Source organism: Nicotiana tabacum, chromosome 24 (genome assembly GCF_000715075.1).
Source record: "Nicotiana tabacum cultivar K326 chromosome 24, ASM71507v2, whole genome shotgun sequence".
Lineage (NCBI taxonomy): Eukaryota > Viridiplantae > Streptophyta > Magnoliopsida > Solanales > Solanaceae > Nicotiana > Nicotiana tabacum.
The window spans coordinates 60516258-60535143 of record NC_134103.1 but is presented as its reverse complement, the minus strand read 5'-3'; the positions used below and the strand labels follow the sequence as shown (position 1 = coordinate 60535143).

Here is an 18886-nt window from a genome sequence, read left to right as displayed (position 1 = left end):
ACATTTGACCAAGAAAATTTTATACATGCTGGAGACCTACATCTACAAAGTGTATTCATCTTTAATGTGGGGTATGGTGGAGAAAAATAGGACAGAAATCTGAAAATGGGACTAAGTAATTTAACCAATAAAGAAGAAAATCAAGAATTATAGGGAATTATATGAACTTGAGTTTGGCTTCAATAGAGGATGTTATAAATAGGAAAAAGAGGGATGGTAGCCGTTGGGATGTTATTCGGGGGCCTGTTTTTGCTGTTTGAGAGCTCTCTCACGCACCATAATGCACTTAATACCACTTGCTATGCCATGTAGCTAGGGGTGTTCATAATAACCCGAAAAATCGAACCAAACTGAAAACCGACCAAACCGACCAAAAAACCGATACTTTTTAGGTTTGGTTTGGTTTTGGTTTTGAATTTTAAAAACCGATCAAATTTGGTTTAGTTTTGGTTTTAATAAAAAAAAAATAACCAAAAAAAACCAAACCAAACCGACTATAGAAGTAGCAATTTATAATTATTATTACACCTATATATATGTATATTTTTATATAAAGTTTCTAAAATGTTATGGTACATATTAGTCGTTTTGTATTTTAAGTCTAGTTTTTTGCTATTACAATAATCTAATTCTTTTCCTTTACATTCTAGTTTGATTGGTAGTTTGATTTTGCTAAGTACAAGAATTATTTCATGTTAAAAATAATTAATTTTTAATTGAGTACTTAAACTATTCATCACTATTTGATTCAATTATCATCAATATATCATGGTAAATGATAGATTTCTCAAAGAGCAATTGGTTTGATAGTGTTACGTTGAAAATGTAGTCGCCGAAATATGTGTTTGATAGTGTATGTCTCATATTTAAGAAAAAATCCGACAAATAACCGAAAAAACTGAAAAATCGATAAAAACTGACAAAAATCGAATCGCTAAAAAACCGACTTAATTGGTTTGGTTCCAACATTTTAAGAACCGACTTAATTAGTTTAATTTCTGGAAAAATCGATCCAAACCGAACAATGAATATCCGTGCAGGCAGCAGATTGGGGGTTTCTGAATTCATATAGTTAAGTGTAGTGGGTAATTAGGACGGGGCATTGTTGGGGAAGGACACTAATAATGTGAGGAAGTTTAGGGGTGGTTTAAGGTATTTTGGTACTTTCTAAATAACTTGTGAAGAACCCAATTCCCGCTCAAAGGAAATACCGACACTCCTGAGAGACGAATGGTCTCTCGGCCGCCGCAGCCCTACGGTGAAATAATCGGATGGACGACGTCGATCGTTTATTTGAATGCTTCAAATGCGGCATCTCTCCCCCTCGTAATCCCTCTTCTATTCCCTTTTATTCTAGTACCAATTACACTTCAACTATTCCAAACTTTTCTTTTCTCTTAGGAGAGTATATTGTTTCCTTCTCCAGAGGTCTAAACCGCTATTTTTATGCAAAAAAAAAAGTTTGACTGCTTTGAAATTTTCGTTGTCATAGTTCGTCAAAAGTTTTTATATTTTCTTTTGCAATAAATTGTAGTGAAATTTCTTCTTTTTTGATTTACAATTGCACGACTTAGCCAAAGGGTTGTGTTGGAACCGCATACGATCTGTCTTTACAATTATTTTTGGGACTAATTCTGGATTGTATGTCTGTTGTTGCTTGTTAAAATGGTTTACAAGACTTTGACTTTGATTATGCTCTATTTGCAAATGAGGCTTAAAAGCACGTAGAATAGCAATTTGAACTGCTTTAGTTCAGCAGCAAAAATAATGAAATCCTCAAAGCTTAATTTTTTAAATATGTGCTGCTTAGTCTGGTTTCCTTGTGGTATTTAGGATATCTGAAAGTGGGATGCTACTATGCCTTTCCTTGCTATTTTGACCACATTTTAAGTGAATGCTAATTTTGATATTTCTCTATTTTGTGGTTGTCAATTTTTCTTATGCAAATTTTAGAATCAGCGATTAGTGAAAGGAAAAAGGGAAAGCTGACTGTGAAGCAAGATGATACACGGGAAAAGTCATCAACCCCTTCGGATATATTTTCGTCAAGATCAAAGGGAAAGAGCCTCCAAAATGCTACAGATGTTGAGCTCTGCCTACAGAATGTACATACTGCTTCTTTTTTTCTTCTTTTTTCTTTTCTGAACTTTCAAGGCTCCTTTTTCTTTCCCATTGATAATGAGCTTCAGTTTCTTATTTCACATAGTTTCCTTAAATTGTATTTTAGTTTTCAAGCACATTCTATGCCATATAACACGGTGGGGTGGAACTATTAACTGAAATTTTAAGATTCTTCTTGTAGTTGGGTTCATCAACAGCAAAGATACGAAGTGTTAAGAAGGGATGGCAGTTCTCTCCCCTTGTGTTTTATGGTTCTCCTCATGGAGTTCCTCCAAAAAGACCAGCTCGTCTATTGCGCCTCTTGAATGAAATCTGTGTAGATCTTAACGAGCAAAATAAATTAAGGTAATTGCAAATGATTCTTTTACCTCTTTTACCCATTAGTGATGGTAAGTGTTTTGCTAAAAAGTTTTTTATTTTATTTTATAAATTATATTATTCCCTGTGTTTAACTAGACAAGATATATGGGCCACATTTCCAAGGCAAGATGAAGCGATGAAGTATGCCAAAGAGCAATCAAATGCTCGTGTTTTCAGTTATCAGGATCATGTGAATGGTCAAAGGAGATTCCTTGTTTCCACATATAAAGAGTTCTGGAGAAGGTAAGTTTTCAGCTGTATCTGCTTTAAAATATGGCAAAAGATTATACCTCCTCCATGTCCTAAAACTCATTTGTGTTTATAATTTTGATTAGGTACGAAACTATGAATCCTAAATTTCGGCACCACTATGAAGTAATTCAGGAGGTAATCTTTTGTAATTTATCACCACTGTGGAATGGCTTAGTGAAAAGTCATCCCCGAAACTTTTGAGCTTCCCTTGATTTTGTCACATGAGGAATTACAAGCACTTGTATATTCAAATATAACTTGGGACAACAGTATCTTAGATTGTATGTGTGTGTGTATCCGCGCGCGCGCGCGCGTGTGTGTGTGTATTATCTGATCAATAAAGAAAGAACTGCTTCTGTTGTCAACTGTTATGTCCTACTTTCAGGGATTGCCATGCCACCTCTACTGCCACTTCTATTTTTTTTATCTGATCAATAAAAAAAGAATGCTGCTGTTGACTGTTGTCAACTGTTATGTCCTATTTTCAGGGATTGCCATGCCACCTCTACTTTGATCTGGAGTTCAACAAGAGAGAAAATGCAGATAAAAATGGAGATGAAATGGTGGACCTTCTGATACAGGTCATCTTTGATGCAGTCAAGGAAAATTACTGTCTTGAAGGAAATGATGACTGGGTTGTGGAGCTCGATTCCTCCAATGAAGGTAGAATGTTAGTGGACTGTTCTATCTAGTATTTCAGCTGCGTGCAGTATGTTGTCGATATGATATGTAGGTGGTGAACGATCAGCCGATGGACTCGCACTGTTGCAAAGTACTTTTCTGACAATAGCCTAGTGCTTGGTGGGAAACATGTTTTTCCACTCATTTCAGTGGTAATAAGCTAGAATATCTGGCATGAAAGCCTGGTGAAGTTATAAATAATTAATTCAACTCATTTTTATGCATGTGAAATTAGGATCCCACTTGGCAATATGGCAACGAGAACTTTTTTGACTAAGGTGGAACATCAGGATGGGTTGTGATGCACCTATATGTCACTGTAATATTTCTCGTCTTGCTTTCGCCTTACTCTGACTTGCTTTAATACCGGCATCACTATTTGGTGACAGATTAATACCTCTGAAGTGGGTTTAAGATGTTCATATTGAAGAATAACTGTCTTCAGCACACCTTACTTTGTGAAACTTTGGAACTCTTTCCTTGCTTATTTCCCAACTTGATATGATATCCACAGGAAAATGTTCTCTTTTTGTGGATCACATTTTCATTAGATCTCATACTGATTTTCTATATCCCAGGATCTTCTAGTTGATGCACAAACATATTACTAAAACAAATCTGCATTTAAAAGAGGAAGCAGTTTTAGACAAATCTGATTATTTTGTGGATGAAGTTACTTTGGTGGATCAAATGAGGCACACGATGTGGTTAGGAACTGCAGTAAATAGTAGCATATGGGAGAATTATCACAGGATCTGATGCAGAAAACTTCTTTGTTAACATATTAGTAATATGGTACTACGAATTTTCTATGTTATCATAATTGATATTGACGTAGCGCTTTGCTGGCAGAAAAATTTTCTCGTCATTTAATTATTCGATTTCCAAAGGCTGCTTTCAAGGACAACTTGCATGCAGGTGCATTTGTTACAGAGGTATTATACTCATCGGCTTCATCCTGCTTTGGCCCTGTTTAATTTCAATTTGTCATTGTGTGCAGGTCAAACTTTAGGTGCTCAACTTGGATCCCACTTTTTCTTTAATTAATTCTTATGTCTAACAGCATTTGCATTATTCATATCTTTTTCAAAAGAATACTACAAATTATTGGTCATTAAATTTTTTGTTATTCTCTTCTTGAATGCTGAATCAATTATCAGTTCTTGTGGCCTATTGTCAGATATGCTCAAGGATCAGTAGCTTAAGTGAAAGTGATGGAAGATTTAAAAAGCTTTTTGTCTCAAAGGATTCAAGTTCAATTGATAATCCATGTCAACTGTTTGTGGATAAAGCTGTCTACTCTAGAAATCGCTGCTTTCGCCTAGCCCTGTCATCTAAAGCAGGGAAGAGTTCGGTGCTTCTGCCAAGTGGACGTTTTAAATGTAAGGACATGGTATGTAACTCTTTACTCTGATGGTGTTCATTACTAGGTTGATTATGTTATTAGGTGGACAATTTGTCTTCTGCGTGAATGATTTAGTCAATTAACCAGGTGAGTGGTAACTTGTACTGTACGATTAATCTCAGATTTTAGCTACAAAAAAGATTTTTGGTATTAAATGATGTTGAGAAAAGATCTATAGCATTTAAACTTAAATGCAGGTAAAGTTAAACCACATAACTACTAGGATCATATTAGCATCTTATTTTGATATTGTGCTTCATGTACATGTCATTGCTCCACTTGCTTACTGCTTAGAAGCATTCCACTAACATTTTTCTACAGGTAATTTAACAAAAGTTATGAATCTAATTAGAAGCCATATCATCGAAATCCTCTAAACAAGCTGATTTTAACCTTCAATGGAAATAGCATAATTCAATAATCTCGCATCTCACTGTCTATTTCTGGAGCTTTAGTTGCTGACCATTTTCCAATAAATTTGTCAAATAAAACAAGCTCTGCTTTTCTATGAAGTACATGAGAGCACACAAGTTATAAGGTCTTTGCCGTTTTAACTTTTAACAAGTAAAGGTAGATAGGTTGCAGAATAAGATGGTTGATCAGGTAGGTTCATTGCATGGGACATCATACAAGAGAACTGATGTTTTTGGCTTCTATTGCAAAAAGATTGCCATAGATGTGTCCGTCAGCAGTTTAACTGATTGATCCTGAAGTGTTCGCATATGTAATAACCTATACCTAATATCTGTTGGAATAATGGAGAAGAGTTCAGAGGGATATGACTCGAGCTACTTCAGTGGAGATCTCCAATGAGTCATCTCTTATTGAATAAAACTTTTTACTGACATCCACTACGTCTAGGTTGGCTGATTTCTTGGGTTTTCTTAGGGATGGCTGCTACTTATATTGACAATAAAGTCAATTTTCCTTTGAACTTTTCAGTTTAGCTGCCTTTGTTCCAGGACTAAATGAATCTTTTATTTTTCTACCAAGCAATTTATATGATTGGAGAAGCCAAACCTTTACTTTATAGATGAACCAGAAACCTGCAGAAAGTTCCTTACATAACAAAGATTATGTATTATAAGCTGTTAAGTCATCGGAAAAGATGACCTAAAAATCATTCCAATTTTACTTATCAAAAAAGAAAAAGAAAAAAAGGAACCTGAAAGTCATTACAGTGAGTCCTGGTCTCTTATGTACTATAGTGTCTGGTACTCAAAATAAAAAATAAAAAATGAAAGGAAAACACAAATCAATGAAAGAACACAAAACTTTTTAACATTACAGTGTAGTGTACTCAAACAGCACCACATAAATGATTAAATCTTTATATTCCTCTCTCTATTTGGGGAATATCTTCTCCTGCTATATTGCATCAGGGTGGGAGGAGACCAGTATAAAGTTAGGCAGAGGGTTATTATTTGTTATGACATATTGGAGGTTGTTGCCCTCTTTACCTCTAAAAGTGCTAAATTTTACTCTGTTCCAATTTGTATGGTGATATTTGATAGGGTATGAGTTTAAGATGTTACTTTAACTTGTATATTTATATTAATGGTAGTGGAACGAGATGAAATTTTAAAATTTGAGTAGTTAATTGAATTTGAATTCTTAATTTGTGAAAGTTATGTAGATCAAGATTATTATAAGAATGGTGTCGAAAATGTTGGAACATCCAAAATTGAAAGAGTGTCATCTAAATTGGAAATGTAGGAGTTTTAAAGTGAATTCATAGAGTGCAGTCTTGCTTAAACCAGTTGTACACATAATATAATACTTGCTCTAAAAGCCGGCTAAAGCTGGCTTCTAAAAGTGGTTTTTCATGATTCGAGAAGCACAACAACAACAATAAAAGATATGGTATAGTCCCACAAGTGGGGTCTGGGGAGGGTAGTGTGTACGCATGTCTTACCCCTACTTTGAAGGTAGAGAGGCTGTTTCCGGTAGACCCTTGACTCAAGAAAAGATGAAAAGAAATTAGTAGTAACAAGCAGTAACAACACCAAGATAATAAGAAAACGAAGCGAAAGAAACACAATGTAGTAATTGAATCTAACAATAATAGAATACAAACTGACACTAATACTACTGGTATGGGAAAGAAACATTCTCAACTACTTACTAGCTTTCTACCTTAATTCTCGTCCTCCACACTTTCCTGTCAAGGGTCATATCCTCTATAAGTTGAAGCAACGCCATATCCTGCCTTGTACCCTAATACTTTTTTGGCCTATCTTTACCTCTTCTCGGCCCACCAAGGCTTGCCTCTCACACCTCCTTACTGGGGCATCTGTGCTTCTACTCTTCACATACCCAAACCATCTAAGCCTCGCTTCCCGCATCTTGTCTTCCACCTGGGCTACTCCTACCCTGGCCCGAATTTCTTCATTCCTAATCTTATCCATCCTGGTATGCCCGCACATCCATCACAACATCTTCATCTGTGCTACTTTCATCTACTGGACATGAGAGTTCTTGACTGGCCAACACTCTGCCCCGTACAACATAATTGATCTAAAAACCACTATGTAGAACTTACCTTTAAGTTTAGGTGGCACATTTTCACATAAAATACTGGATGCGAGCCTCCATTTCACCCACCCTGCTCCAATACGGCGTGTAACATCCTCGTCAATCTCCCCATTCCCTTGGATAATAGACCCAAGGTACTTGAAACTATCTCTCTTAGGGATGACTTGTGTATCAAGTCTCACGTCCACGTCCGCTTCATTGGTCCCGTCACTGAACTTGCACTCCAAGTATTCTGTCTTAGTCCTACTCAACTTGAAATCTTTAGACTCTAGAGTTTGTCTCCAAACCTCCAGCCTAGTGTCAACTCCGCCTCGCGTATCGTCAATCAGTATTATGTCTTCTGCAAATAACATGCACCATGTCATTTCCCCTGAATGTGACGCGTCAGTGTGTCCATCTCCAAGAGACAAAAATGATTAATATGTGATGCACTCTGCATCTGCTGCTCCCTATAGTTCTACAACGAGTTACATTTCAATATATGTTGGTGCAAAATATTCTAGACAAGGAAATGGGAAGTATGTCCACGGTTGTTAAAAACCATCTATGAAAACCGTTTAGTATGCTTTACATGTGATATGTGCTTGTAGTTTAACCCAGAGACTTTTCAATATATGACAGACTAAGGAAGAAGTATTTATGGCATCCTTGATTTGCAAGATAGATGCTGATTGTGAGAAGCTACTGATCTGCAAAATGGATCTAGATTGCGTGAAGGCCCTTCAATTTGATACGGAGGTAGCTCCACTTACGTACTACTAGTAGCACTTAGTTTTCCTCACTTCAGAATACGTTTTTCGTGTTTTGGACTTTATTTTAGCCCCTCCTGGATTTTTATTTTTTTGAAATAAAGAAATAAGTTCATTGACTACTAATATGAACTCTATCCTGACACCCGAGGCAGTAGTCAGATCTTGGGTTGCAACTGCTGCCATAATTTAGGGGAAAGCTCTGATTCCTTCCACTCTAAAGGGCTCAATATTGTCTCATATGCAGAGTACCGAGAGTTTCCAACTGCATTCTGGCGTTTCACTGGACTTCACAAGTGATCCTTCAAGAACTTATTTGATGGGAAAATCACCATTCCCATCTTTGGATATGTTTGTAGAGTCTGTTGCTTCAATCGGAAATATACCAGGTGGCACCCAAATATTCAGCTTCTTTAGAGCAGACAACCATGGATGACTTGAATTTCTTTTCTCCCTCTAGCCCTTTTCTTTTTTACCGCTAGCATGCGTGCTTTTGTTGAATAAATGATTGTGTTGCACATGAATAGTTTGTTTCTTTTTATATCTTGTGTTTTACGTTGTCCTATGTGTACATATTGTAAGTACCCATTGCAATTATCTCCATATTTCTTCCTACCAGGAAGTTCTATAAATGTATTAGTATATTACGTATTTAGCTGCCCATCCCTTCATGTAAAGGTTTTGCAAAAATACCCAGCAAATTGTGACTGGACCCCCCTCCCTTTCTTGTCTTTTTTCTTAGTAGATAGGGAGAGAGCATTCATGGGGTGTTTCCTAGGCACCTACCAATATTTTGGGTGGCTACTGATTTAGACTGTTATCACAATACTGGTTACATTTTTCAGTTATGTATTTCGATGGGTCAATTGGTTCATGGATAAGTTATACAAAGAGTATAGCCACTTGATAGTTGATAATGTTTGTTAGGAGATGGGGAATGCTACCTGGTTGATCCTGCCAGTCATCATATGCTTGTCTCAAACATTAGGTCATGCATGTGTAATGTTACGCGGCGCCTTCCTGAAGTTCCTTGGAAGGGCGACGTAAGGCTAGGCAACCGATGTCAGTACGGTTGCTGTCCGCCAACTGAGGTCCCCTCCGTACGCTAGACTAGATTGTCAGTGCCGTACGGGAAAACCAATGTCATGAGCAATTGAAAGAGAGCAGAAAAGAGAATTGAGAATGAAAGAAAGCTTGATTGCATTGAATGAAAGCTATTACAGAAAACAAGACGGTGTCGGGGGGAGAGACACCAGTACAGAGAATTGTTTGCTTGCTTGAAAGTTTTGATTGCTTGGTCCCCCTTAATAATGCTTAAAAAAATAAACCAAAGTTACATGACTAGACCTATGAAAGCTGGAAAATCACACTTAAAGAAAATGCAGCAAAACTACTCTATATTTACAATGAAAAGGACTTAGTCTTCTACAAAGCAGCAGCAAGTCCGTTGGCAGCAACTTTGTCTTTAGCATCAGGGTCTGCGCGCGCGGCATTGTCTGCGCGCGCGGCGCTATTGGCTTTTGCCTGTGGCTGGGCGCTGGCGATGGTTATCGGTGGGGCGACAGAGGCACATGCGCGCTTGTCACTTGGAGCTGCCGAGACCACGGGGCCGACCGTGGCGACGGGCGTTGGGAGGCTGGCCAGGACGCCACGGGGCGCGTCCAAGGGGTCATGGGGCATGGCTGGAAAGCCGCCCATGACAGTAAGTATGAATTAATTCAGACACTGAAACAATGAATGACTCATTAAATCAGCTATTGTTTGTTTGATGGTATCTACTACTCGAATAACTGTAGTTTCTAGAGTTAATACATGCAATAAAACCCGAAGTTTGGAAGGGATGCATTCATTAGATAGAAGGTTGACGCGGGCTCTGCCTGTTGCTGCGAGGATTCCTTTGCTGCAATGATTCATGATAACTCGACGTATCGCACGACTATCGTGCCAGCGATGCATCATTCAAATTTTTCCCAATCAACTTTCGGTGGTAAAATAATGGCCTACTGTCACAGGGTCGATTTTTTATGCCCGAGTTTCTACCCGTGGTTCGCCCACTGTGCGGCAGTCAAGTGTAGACTTGACTCAGCCTTTGTCAACATTTAAACCTTTTAAGGACGGATTATTTTTAGCACAACAAAGTAAAGACACAATCAGATATGGGAAAATTCCCGACCTTTGCAATAATATCAAAATATACAAAGGACGCCTCACTTGTTATAACCACAAGTCGGCCACAACTCATCTTCAACTTCGACTAGGCATAATCACAAAACACTCTCTCGAAACCCTCACGTTTCTTCTTAGTGTTCCTTAGTGAAATTACAATCTTTCACCATCTGATTTCATCTAAGGCCGAGGCAATACATTTATAGCACATGTGCAAGCCTTTGGTTTACAATAAATAGGCTTACGACACTTGTCGGGCTCAAGGCCAATAAGAACTAATGTGTAGTTGACATCCCCAACTGCCTAGGCATTCAAATTTGAAATTACAAAGGTACTGCAAGACTTTAGGAATCTGGTCACAAGCAATTACAATCGCCCAACTGCTCCATGTGTAGTGCATGTACGTTTTGTGCTGAGCTGCTGCGCGCGCCCAAGGCTGGTATTGCACCAGTCTTGGTCCTTTGACATTGCTCAGCCCTAATGCCATGCCCGCAAATTGCTGCCATGATTTAGCCGCACACGTCCGATGCTACTGCCACCCGCACATGTTTTGCCCGCATTTCACTTTGTCGTGCCAACTCTTGTTTCCCCTGTGCCATTCCTTAGCTTTCATCTTGCCTTGCCGTTGCTTGTACTTTCTAGCCTTTGCCATTAGCCTGCCTTGATTTGCCCACACTTAATCCTACCTTGGCACATGCCACAAGCTAGTGTGCCACTGCCCTAGCCGCCCGGCGCCCATGCCATGCCATGGCGCACCAGTCTGCCCATGTTGTTTTTTGCAACTTAGGCAATACCACCTACATTGCGTACATGATTGATTCATCCTGCACATAGGCCTATGACAAGGTCAATCATGCCAACCCCTTGCCGCCACCATGCCATGTGCCGAGTTAAAGAACCAAGCCCCTGACAAACCACCCACACCCTTTCAAACTCGCCGTCCTCGTCGAGGACACATTCACCTTGGGACTAGTATTTTGATGAGGTACACAAAATGCCCCAATTTCTGGTTCTCCTTCTCCTACCGCTGCTGTGGCATTTACTCCCGATCCTGCGTTCTTCTCTTTGTTCAACTCCGCAGCAAGTAGAGCATTCGCCCGTGTTTGTAATGGGTAGTCTCTCTTCAAGTGTGGCCCACTGCATGTAAAGCAGCATTTGGACTTGCCACCCTTCGCCATACCATAGGAAGTCTTCACTTGCCTTCCTTTCCTGGTATTCCCTTCACTACGGCAGTATGGCCCTTCCCGTTTTTCTTCCATTCTTTCACTTTGTCCTTGAACTTGGAATGTGAATTTTCCTTAGGGTCGTCGCCAACCCATTTGCCATCGCTATAGCAGAGAAGAGAAGAGAATTTGGACATTCTGCCTTCTCAACTCTCTTTGCGCCCACGACTTCAGCTCGCTTATGAAATATTGCAACTTGTCTTCTTCTGCCACATTGCCTATATTGAGCATCAAGGAAGTAAACTCCTTGACATACGTCCTCGCAGTGCCGCTTTGCTTCAACCGTCGCAAATTTTCCTTAGGGTCATCGCCAACCCATCTGCCATCGCCATAGCAAAGAAGAGAAGAGAATTTGGACATTCTTCCTTCTCAACTCTCTTTGCGCCCACGACTTCAGCTCGTTCATGAAATAGTGCAACTTGTCTTCTTCTGCCATATTGCCTATATTGAGCATCAAGGAAGTAAACTCCTTGACATACGTCCTTGCATTGCCGCTTTGCTTCAACCGTCGCAGCCCTCCCTTGCCATCCATGACGAGTTGCTTGGAAGGAATTGGATTTTAATTCCTTCTTCAACATTTCCCACGTTTCAATTCGTGGCAGTCCTGCACTTTCCACTTCCGCAGCCATTATCTGCCATCAAACTATGGCATCGTCGCCGAAATACATAGTTGTGACTGACACCTTCTCATTGTCCGACACCTTTGCTGCCTGGAAATAATTTTTCATATCCCAAAGGAAGTTTACCAACTCTTTGGCGCGCTCCGCATGCCGTTGTACGCCTTTGGTTCTGGCATCTTTACTCTTTCAAGCTCCTCACCTCTAGGGACATTGTTTTGCAATGCCATTCGAAGTAGGAGTACTTCCCTACGCAGTTCTTCCTTTTCCTTGTAAATCATTTCCATTTCTGCCATGGCAGCCTCATGCCTCGCCGCATGATCTGCCTCTAAACGTGCCATTCTCGCAAGAACTGAAGCATCTTCGCCTGTTTCAAGGGCCTGCCCAAAAAGTTTTACAACTGTACCACCCTTTGCAAAAGTTCTACGTTCGTGTCGCCCGTCATCCGACTAAGTCTGCCCCCGTAATGTGTGCTTTGATACCAGTTGTCACAAGGTCGATTTTCTACGCCCGAGTTTCTGCCCGAGGTTCGCCCACTGTGCGACAATCAAGTGTAGACTTGACTTGGCCTTCGTTAACACTTAAAACTTTTTAGGGATTTAATTATTTGTCGAGTCAATGAGCCAAGCCCCTAATACCTACCATGGTGGTGATGGGTAACGGAGAATTAGGATTTAATTCCAGAGAGGGTGCCTGAGAAATGACTATCACATCCGCAGTAGGTGCGCAAATTACCCAATCCTGACACGAGAAGGTAGTGACGATAAATAACAATATCTGGCTTTTTTTGAGTCTGGTAACTGGAACGAGTACAACCCAAATCTCTCAACAAGGATCCATTGGAGGGCAAGTCTGATGCCAGCAGCTGCGTATATTTAAGTTGCAATTAAAAAGTTCGTAGTTGGACTTCGGGATGGGCTGGTCGGTCCTCCCTAGGTGTACACTGGTCGTCTCGTCCCTTTTGCTGGTGATGCGCTTCTGGCTTTTATTGGTCGGGTCGTGCCTGAAGCGTTGTTAATTTGAAGAAATTAGAGATGCCCAAAGCGAGCTTACCCTTTATATACATTAGCATGGATAACATTATAGGATTTCGGTCCTATTACACTGACTTGCGGGATCAGAGCAATGATTAACCGTGATAGTCTGAGGCATTCATATTTCATAGTCAAAGGTGAAATTCTTAGATTTATGAAAGACGAACAACTGCAAAATCATTTGATAAAGATGTTTACGTTAATCAAGAATGAAAATTGGGGGCTCGAAGACAATCAGATACTGTCCGAGTCTTAACCATAAACAATGTCGATCAAGGATCGTTTGATGTTGCTTTTAGGACTCCGCCAACATCTTACGAGAAATCAATGTTTTTGGGTTCCGGTGAGAGTACGGTCGCAAGGCTAAAACTTAAAGAATTAGCGGAAGGGCGGGAATAGAGCTTGTGGCTTAATTTGACTCAACACAGAAAAACTTACCAGGTCCAGATATAGTAAGGATTGACAGATTGAGAGCTCTTTCTTGATTCTATGGGTAGTGGTGGTGCGTGGGCGTTCTTAGTTGGTGAAATGATTTGTCTGGTTAATTTCGTTATCAAACAAAGCCTTAGCCTGCTAACTAGTTATGTGGAGGTAGCCCTTTGCGGCTAGCTTCTTAGAGAGACTGTCATTTTAAGCGCGGAAGTTTGAGGCAATAACAGGTTTGTGATGCCCTTAGATGTCCTAGGCCGCACGCGCGCTATACTGATGTATTCAACGAATTTATAGCCTAGGCCGACAAGCTCGGGTAATCTTTGACATTTCATTGTGATTAGGGGTGTTCATAAAAATCCGAAAAACCGAACCAAACCGAAACCGAACCAAACCGACCAAAAAAACCGATACTTTTTAGGTTTGGTTTGGTTTTGGTTTTGAATTTTAAAAACCGATCAAATTTAGTTTGGTTTTGGTTTTAATCAAAAAATAACCGAAAAACCCCGAACCAAACCGACTATAGAAGTAGTTATTTAAATTTATTATTACACCTATATATATGCATATTTTTATATAAAGTTTCTAAAATTTTATGGTACATATTAGTCGTTTATATTTTTAGTCTAGTTTTTTGCTATTATAATAATCTAATTCTTTGCCTTTACATTCTAGTTTGATTGGTAGTTTTCTTTTGCTAAGTACAAGAATTTATTTCATGTTAAAAATAATCGATTTTTAATTGAGTACTTAAATTATTCATCACTAGTTGATTCAATTATCATCAATATATCTTGGTAAATGATAGATTTCTCATAGAGCAATTGGTTTGATAGCGTTACGTTGAAAATGTAGTCTTCGGAATATGTGTTTGGTAGTGTATGTCTCATATTTAAGAAAAAAACCGATAAATAACCGAAAAAACCAAAAAATCGACTTAATTGGTTTGGTTTGGTTTCAATATTTGAAGAACCGACTTAGTTGGTTTGGTTTCTTTTTAGGGAAAAACCGAACCAAACCGAACCATGAACACCCCTAATTGTGATGGAGATAGATCATCACAATTGTTGGTGTTCAGCGAGGAATTCCTACTAAGCATAAGTTATCAGCTCGAGTTGACTACGTCCCTGCTCTTTGTACGCACCACTCGTTGCTCCGAATGATTGAATGATCCGGTGAAATGTTCGGATCGCGGTTACGTAGGCGGTACACTGCCCGCGACGTTGCGAGAAGTCCATGGAACCTTATTATATAGGAAATGCGTAGTTCCTCGTATTAACATTTATGTATGATTTGTATCATCTAAAACATGTCTTTGGTTTACATTAAAATAGGATGGTTGAGATGGTGAAGCATTTCCGAAGTGTTATGCATTAGGAGGATACTTACCAAAGACAAGTTATATAAAACTGTTGTAAGACCAATAACGTTATATGGGAGTGAATGTTGGGCTTTCACGGTCTAAGACTCTAACATATCCATAAGATGAGTGTTGCAGAAATACAAATTTTAAGGTGATTATAAATGATCGCATACAAGTAAAGCCTCTGATAGAGGATAAAATGACAGAGGGCCGTTTGAGATGGTTTGGTCATGTTCTATGTAGATCTCTGGATACTGATCCATAGGGGAGAAATCAGGATGATTGAAGGCATTAAGGTGATTATAAATGATCACATACAAGTAAAGTCTCTGATAGAGGATAAAATGACAGAGGGCCGTTTGACATGGTTTGGTCATGTTCTATGTGGATATCTGGATACTGATCCATAGGGGAGAAATCAGGATGATTGAAGGCGTTAATCTGGTGGACAAGGTAGCTCTAATATCACATAGAAGAAAATTGTCTCAAAAGACCTACAAACAAAGAAAATTGACTTGAAGAACCTACAATCTCTTGGAATCATATAGAATAAAGTTTTTTCGAAAGACCTAAAAAAAAAGTTGACTCAAAGAACCTACAATCTCTTGGAATCTGTATAGATTTAGCGAAAAGAAGAACACAATGGAAGAAGAATATTCATACAGGCAAGACCAACTAGTTGGTAATGGGATGAAGCTTAGTCATGTTTGTAAACTTACTAAGTCCAACTTCTGCTTAGAGATTTTATATCTTGTTACATATTTTTATGTCATTCGAAAATAAAGAGAACCTCAAGTAGAGTAACTAAAGTATTGAACATTAGAATGAAACGTGTTCAAAGGAGCAATACGGAAAGTGAGGGTTCATATAGCCGACACCAACTAGCTTTAGATTGAGGCATAGTAATTGCTGCGAACTACCTGGCGGCCTTACTGGGCCATGACTGTCTTCATTGTTTTGATGTCTGGGTGTCAAAGCTAGTGTTGTAGTTCTAGTTTTGTATTTGTCAATGCTTAAAAGCTTTAGTAGTTCACATGTGTTAAAGTGCAAAACTAAGGATTACTGCTTACTTTCTCTATTACATTCTTTCCAGGAAAAATCCGAAGTTGGTACTGGTTCTCTGAGTATGCATTGATGGTCTACAGCATGTCTAGAAATAGATACTGTGAAAGAATTGGCAGACAACATAAAAGCAATCATGGTAATGCATCACAAACTTTACTTTTGCAAGGAAAAACTTTTGGTAGTAGTCACATCTTTTTGAGCTGTCATTCTCTGCTATTTCTATTTCTCATCCAAGGGCACCTTGCAGGACATGTTTCCATTTTCATTATTGGTAACATCGGATATAGTTGTCCTCTGATTATCTCTTACAGATTAGTTTAGATAGATTCTATGCATTGACATTTTTTTTAATGTTGTTCCCCCTTATGGTTCTGTTATGCTTTTTGCACGTGGTGTCAGTTATATACGTAGTTGATCTGAGAAGGGCTGTTTATTACCAGAAGTGCCACGATCCTGATTGCAGAGGTAAATGATATTCTTGTTTCCTTCATCAGTTAAACCTTTTGGCTAAAAAAAGACTGACTAGTCGCCTTTATTGATGTTAAAAGGCTACCGATCTCCCTTGCGACCTGTCCCGGATAATGTTATACCTCATTCATCCATTTCCGTCAATCTGCCTGGACATAATTTGGATTGGGAGCAGCCAACTGTAAACAGTGACGAAAGCATTTTCAGCAGCTGCAAGAAAGAATGGTGGCTTGAAGCCATAAGAGTTGCAGACAGCGTTGAGAACGTACAAAAAACATTGGATCTTACTGAGGTTGTTTATCTTCACCTTCCAACTTCATGTTGTGGATTTTATTTTTAGATATACATTTTTTATTTCTAGGAACAGTAGCTTCCACAGGTGTGACTTCTCATCATGGAGATTTCCAGTTCCAGTTCTCAGGGAAAATTGATACGATAGGATCTAATTGAGCAAAACCCCCCAACTTTAGGTGATACTGAAGCTCAGTAGTTGAACAAGGCAAAGGGTTGGGATTTTCTCCCGTTCTTTTAGTTCCCTTTCTCTTTTTATTTATTTTTTATTTTTATATAAATAGTCAATAGTGCCGTTCAGTTCGCAAATGTTAGTCGTGCTTGGGTCAGAACAGAACTAAGACTTTGCGAGTTAACTTGCTAGTGATGGGCATTTATCAATATGTGATGCAACTCTAGAGGATTGAATTGGCTGGTTAAAATGGGCCTCTAATGGAATAAAACTGATGTGCATTGTTAATTTATTTTTCTGTCTTTTCCTCTGTTGCACGAACTAGATGAGTCTTACTACCTTCTTTTAATTTTCGTCACTGAAAGCAGGATAGAACATGTGAAGAAGATGAGTGGTGGATGGCTGTTGAAAGGACTGCATACCAGTCAGAGCAATCATACCTGGGAAAAGCTTAGCCATTTCAGCTCTTGGCAAATGTTTGCTACCCTTTTCCCTATAATCGTTACGTTAAATACTGAACTTGTAAGCATGGAGATTTCCAGTTCCAGTTAGTTGGCGTTACTGGTTTCCCCGACCACATCACACTGTGTATGTCCTGTTAACTGATGGCCTCTCAATTTTGTCTATTATCCAACAAAGCAGTGCTTGGTGGAAAGCTAAATATATATGTGTTGCTACATTCCAAGTTTGTACATGCATTGTGGTGCTCAAACGAGTTTGAATGTTAAGACTTCTATTAATCGATAAAGGGCCTGAAAATTTTATAAAAATCAAGGAATATCACAACCTTCTATATCAATTTGATTCGTGTGCCCGACAGATCTCTTATTTCTGCTTAGCCTGAGATTTGCTCAAACTAATTTGTCCGAAACTGTGTTAAAGGAGAGGAAAATGTTGGGTGCATGGTGAATTTTTCTCTTGAATATGTGCTTTTGTCTCCAGAAAATGCGGAAACGAGGTAAATCTATTGCTATTTCGTTTCAAGACCCGAGGACAAATATACTGGAAAAGGTAAGTATAATTAACATATCCAGTAAGTAGAAAGTTGCATATAATAGTTAAATATTAGTTTAAGCTATCTTGTAAATGCCATGCATTTTGAATTGGAGATTCCTATTTTATTTTCGAGTATTATGTAGACTTGAAAGATAGAATTTACACATTCTGGCTCCAAACAATAGTAATTGCATCTTAGAAGCGCTTTTAGGTTTCTATTTGCTTATTGTTTAGCTAAGATAAATCAAAGATAATTGAAGTGAGTCCATTAATTTTTATCACTCAATTTAGAACTTTTTAAATTTCTAAAAATAAAAAAGCATAAAATTTGGCCAAGTTTTCGTATAAAAGGCCCCTGTTTTCAAGCTTCCTTCATTTGGTCTCCTCCTTTTAGTTCGAACACGAAAAATAGCATCATTTTCTTCAATTTATCTAGTTTAAATTTTTTGAGCAATTTAATATCAAATTTTAGCTAAACCATAAGACCAAACTTGTTTCACTCTCTCCATTTTAGGCGACAATCCCCCCCCTCCCTCTAGTATACGATATATATACATTGCTTATACACCGTTTATAATAATGTTGGTGGTTTAATGGTGTTTATTGGTCGAGATTGAGGTTGGAGCTTCAGACATACTTTTTGCAGTTTCGTGAGATATTCGTGGTATTATTTAGCTGTTTAACATTCTTTATTACTTAGTTATTAGCACACATAGTTTGGGCACGACTTCTCACTTGTTAGCTAACAACTATATGTTTCTATACTACTGAGCTAGTACCGGGTAAGATGGGTGGTTAATGCACCACAAGAGGCGGGTCTAACATGCAACCAACACTCCGAAGATGAGTAAAGTATATGGGTGAGCGGACCCAATGCACCATAGCAGTTATCAATAGCTTTACAGATTTCAGCAGCAGTTAGACTTTAGGTGTGTATCTGGGTTTATGATATCTATTCA

The 18886-nt window shown here is 38.7% G+C and overlaps 1 protein-coding gene across 2 annotated transcripts; it reads left to right on the top strand.

The window, feature by feature from the left end:
* Window positions 1-1113: 1113 nt before the first annotated feature.
* On the top strand, window positions 1114-17730 carry LOC107776893 (uncharacterized). Of its 2 annotated transcripts, none has more exons than XM_016596843.2 (14): window positions 1114-1326; window positions 1954-2105; window positions 2303-2466; window positions 2578-2724; window positions 2817-2868; window positions 3222-3396; window positions 4267-4349; window positions 4595-4807; window positions 7976-8092; window positions 8351-8492; window positions 16029-16136; window positions 16400-16465; window positions 16549-16760; window positions 17297-17730. In XM_016596843.2, exons 1-14 carry the CDS (start codon window positions 1272-1274, stop codon window positions 17384-17386), a joined length of 1776 nt encoding a protein of 591 aa, XP_016452329.1. In that variant the 5' UTR covers window positions 1114-1271; the 3' UTR covers window positions 17387-17730. The 2 variants fall into 2 exon arrangements, with proteins under 2 accessions (XP_016452329.1, XP_016452330.1); XM_016596844.2 differs by having other exon boundaries at window positions 1116-1326; window positions 17300-17730.
* The last annotated feature ends 1156 nt before the right edge of the window (window positions 17731-18886 follow it).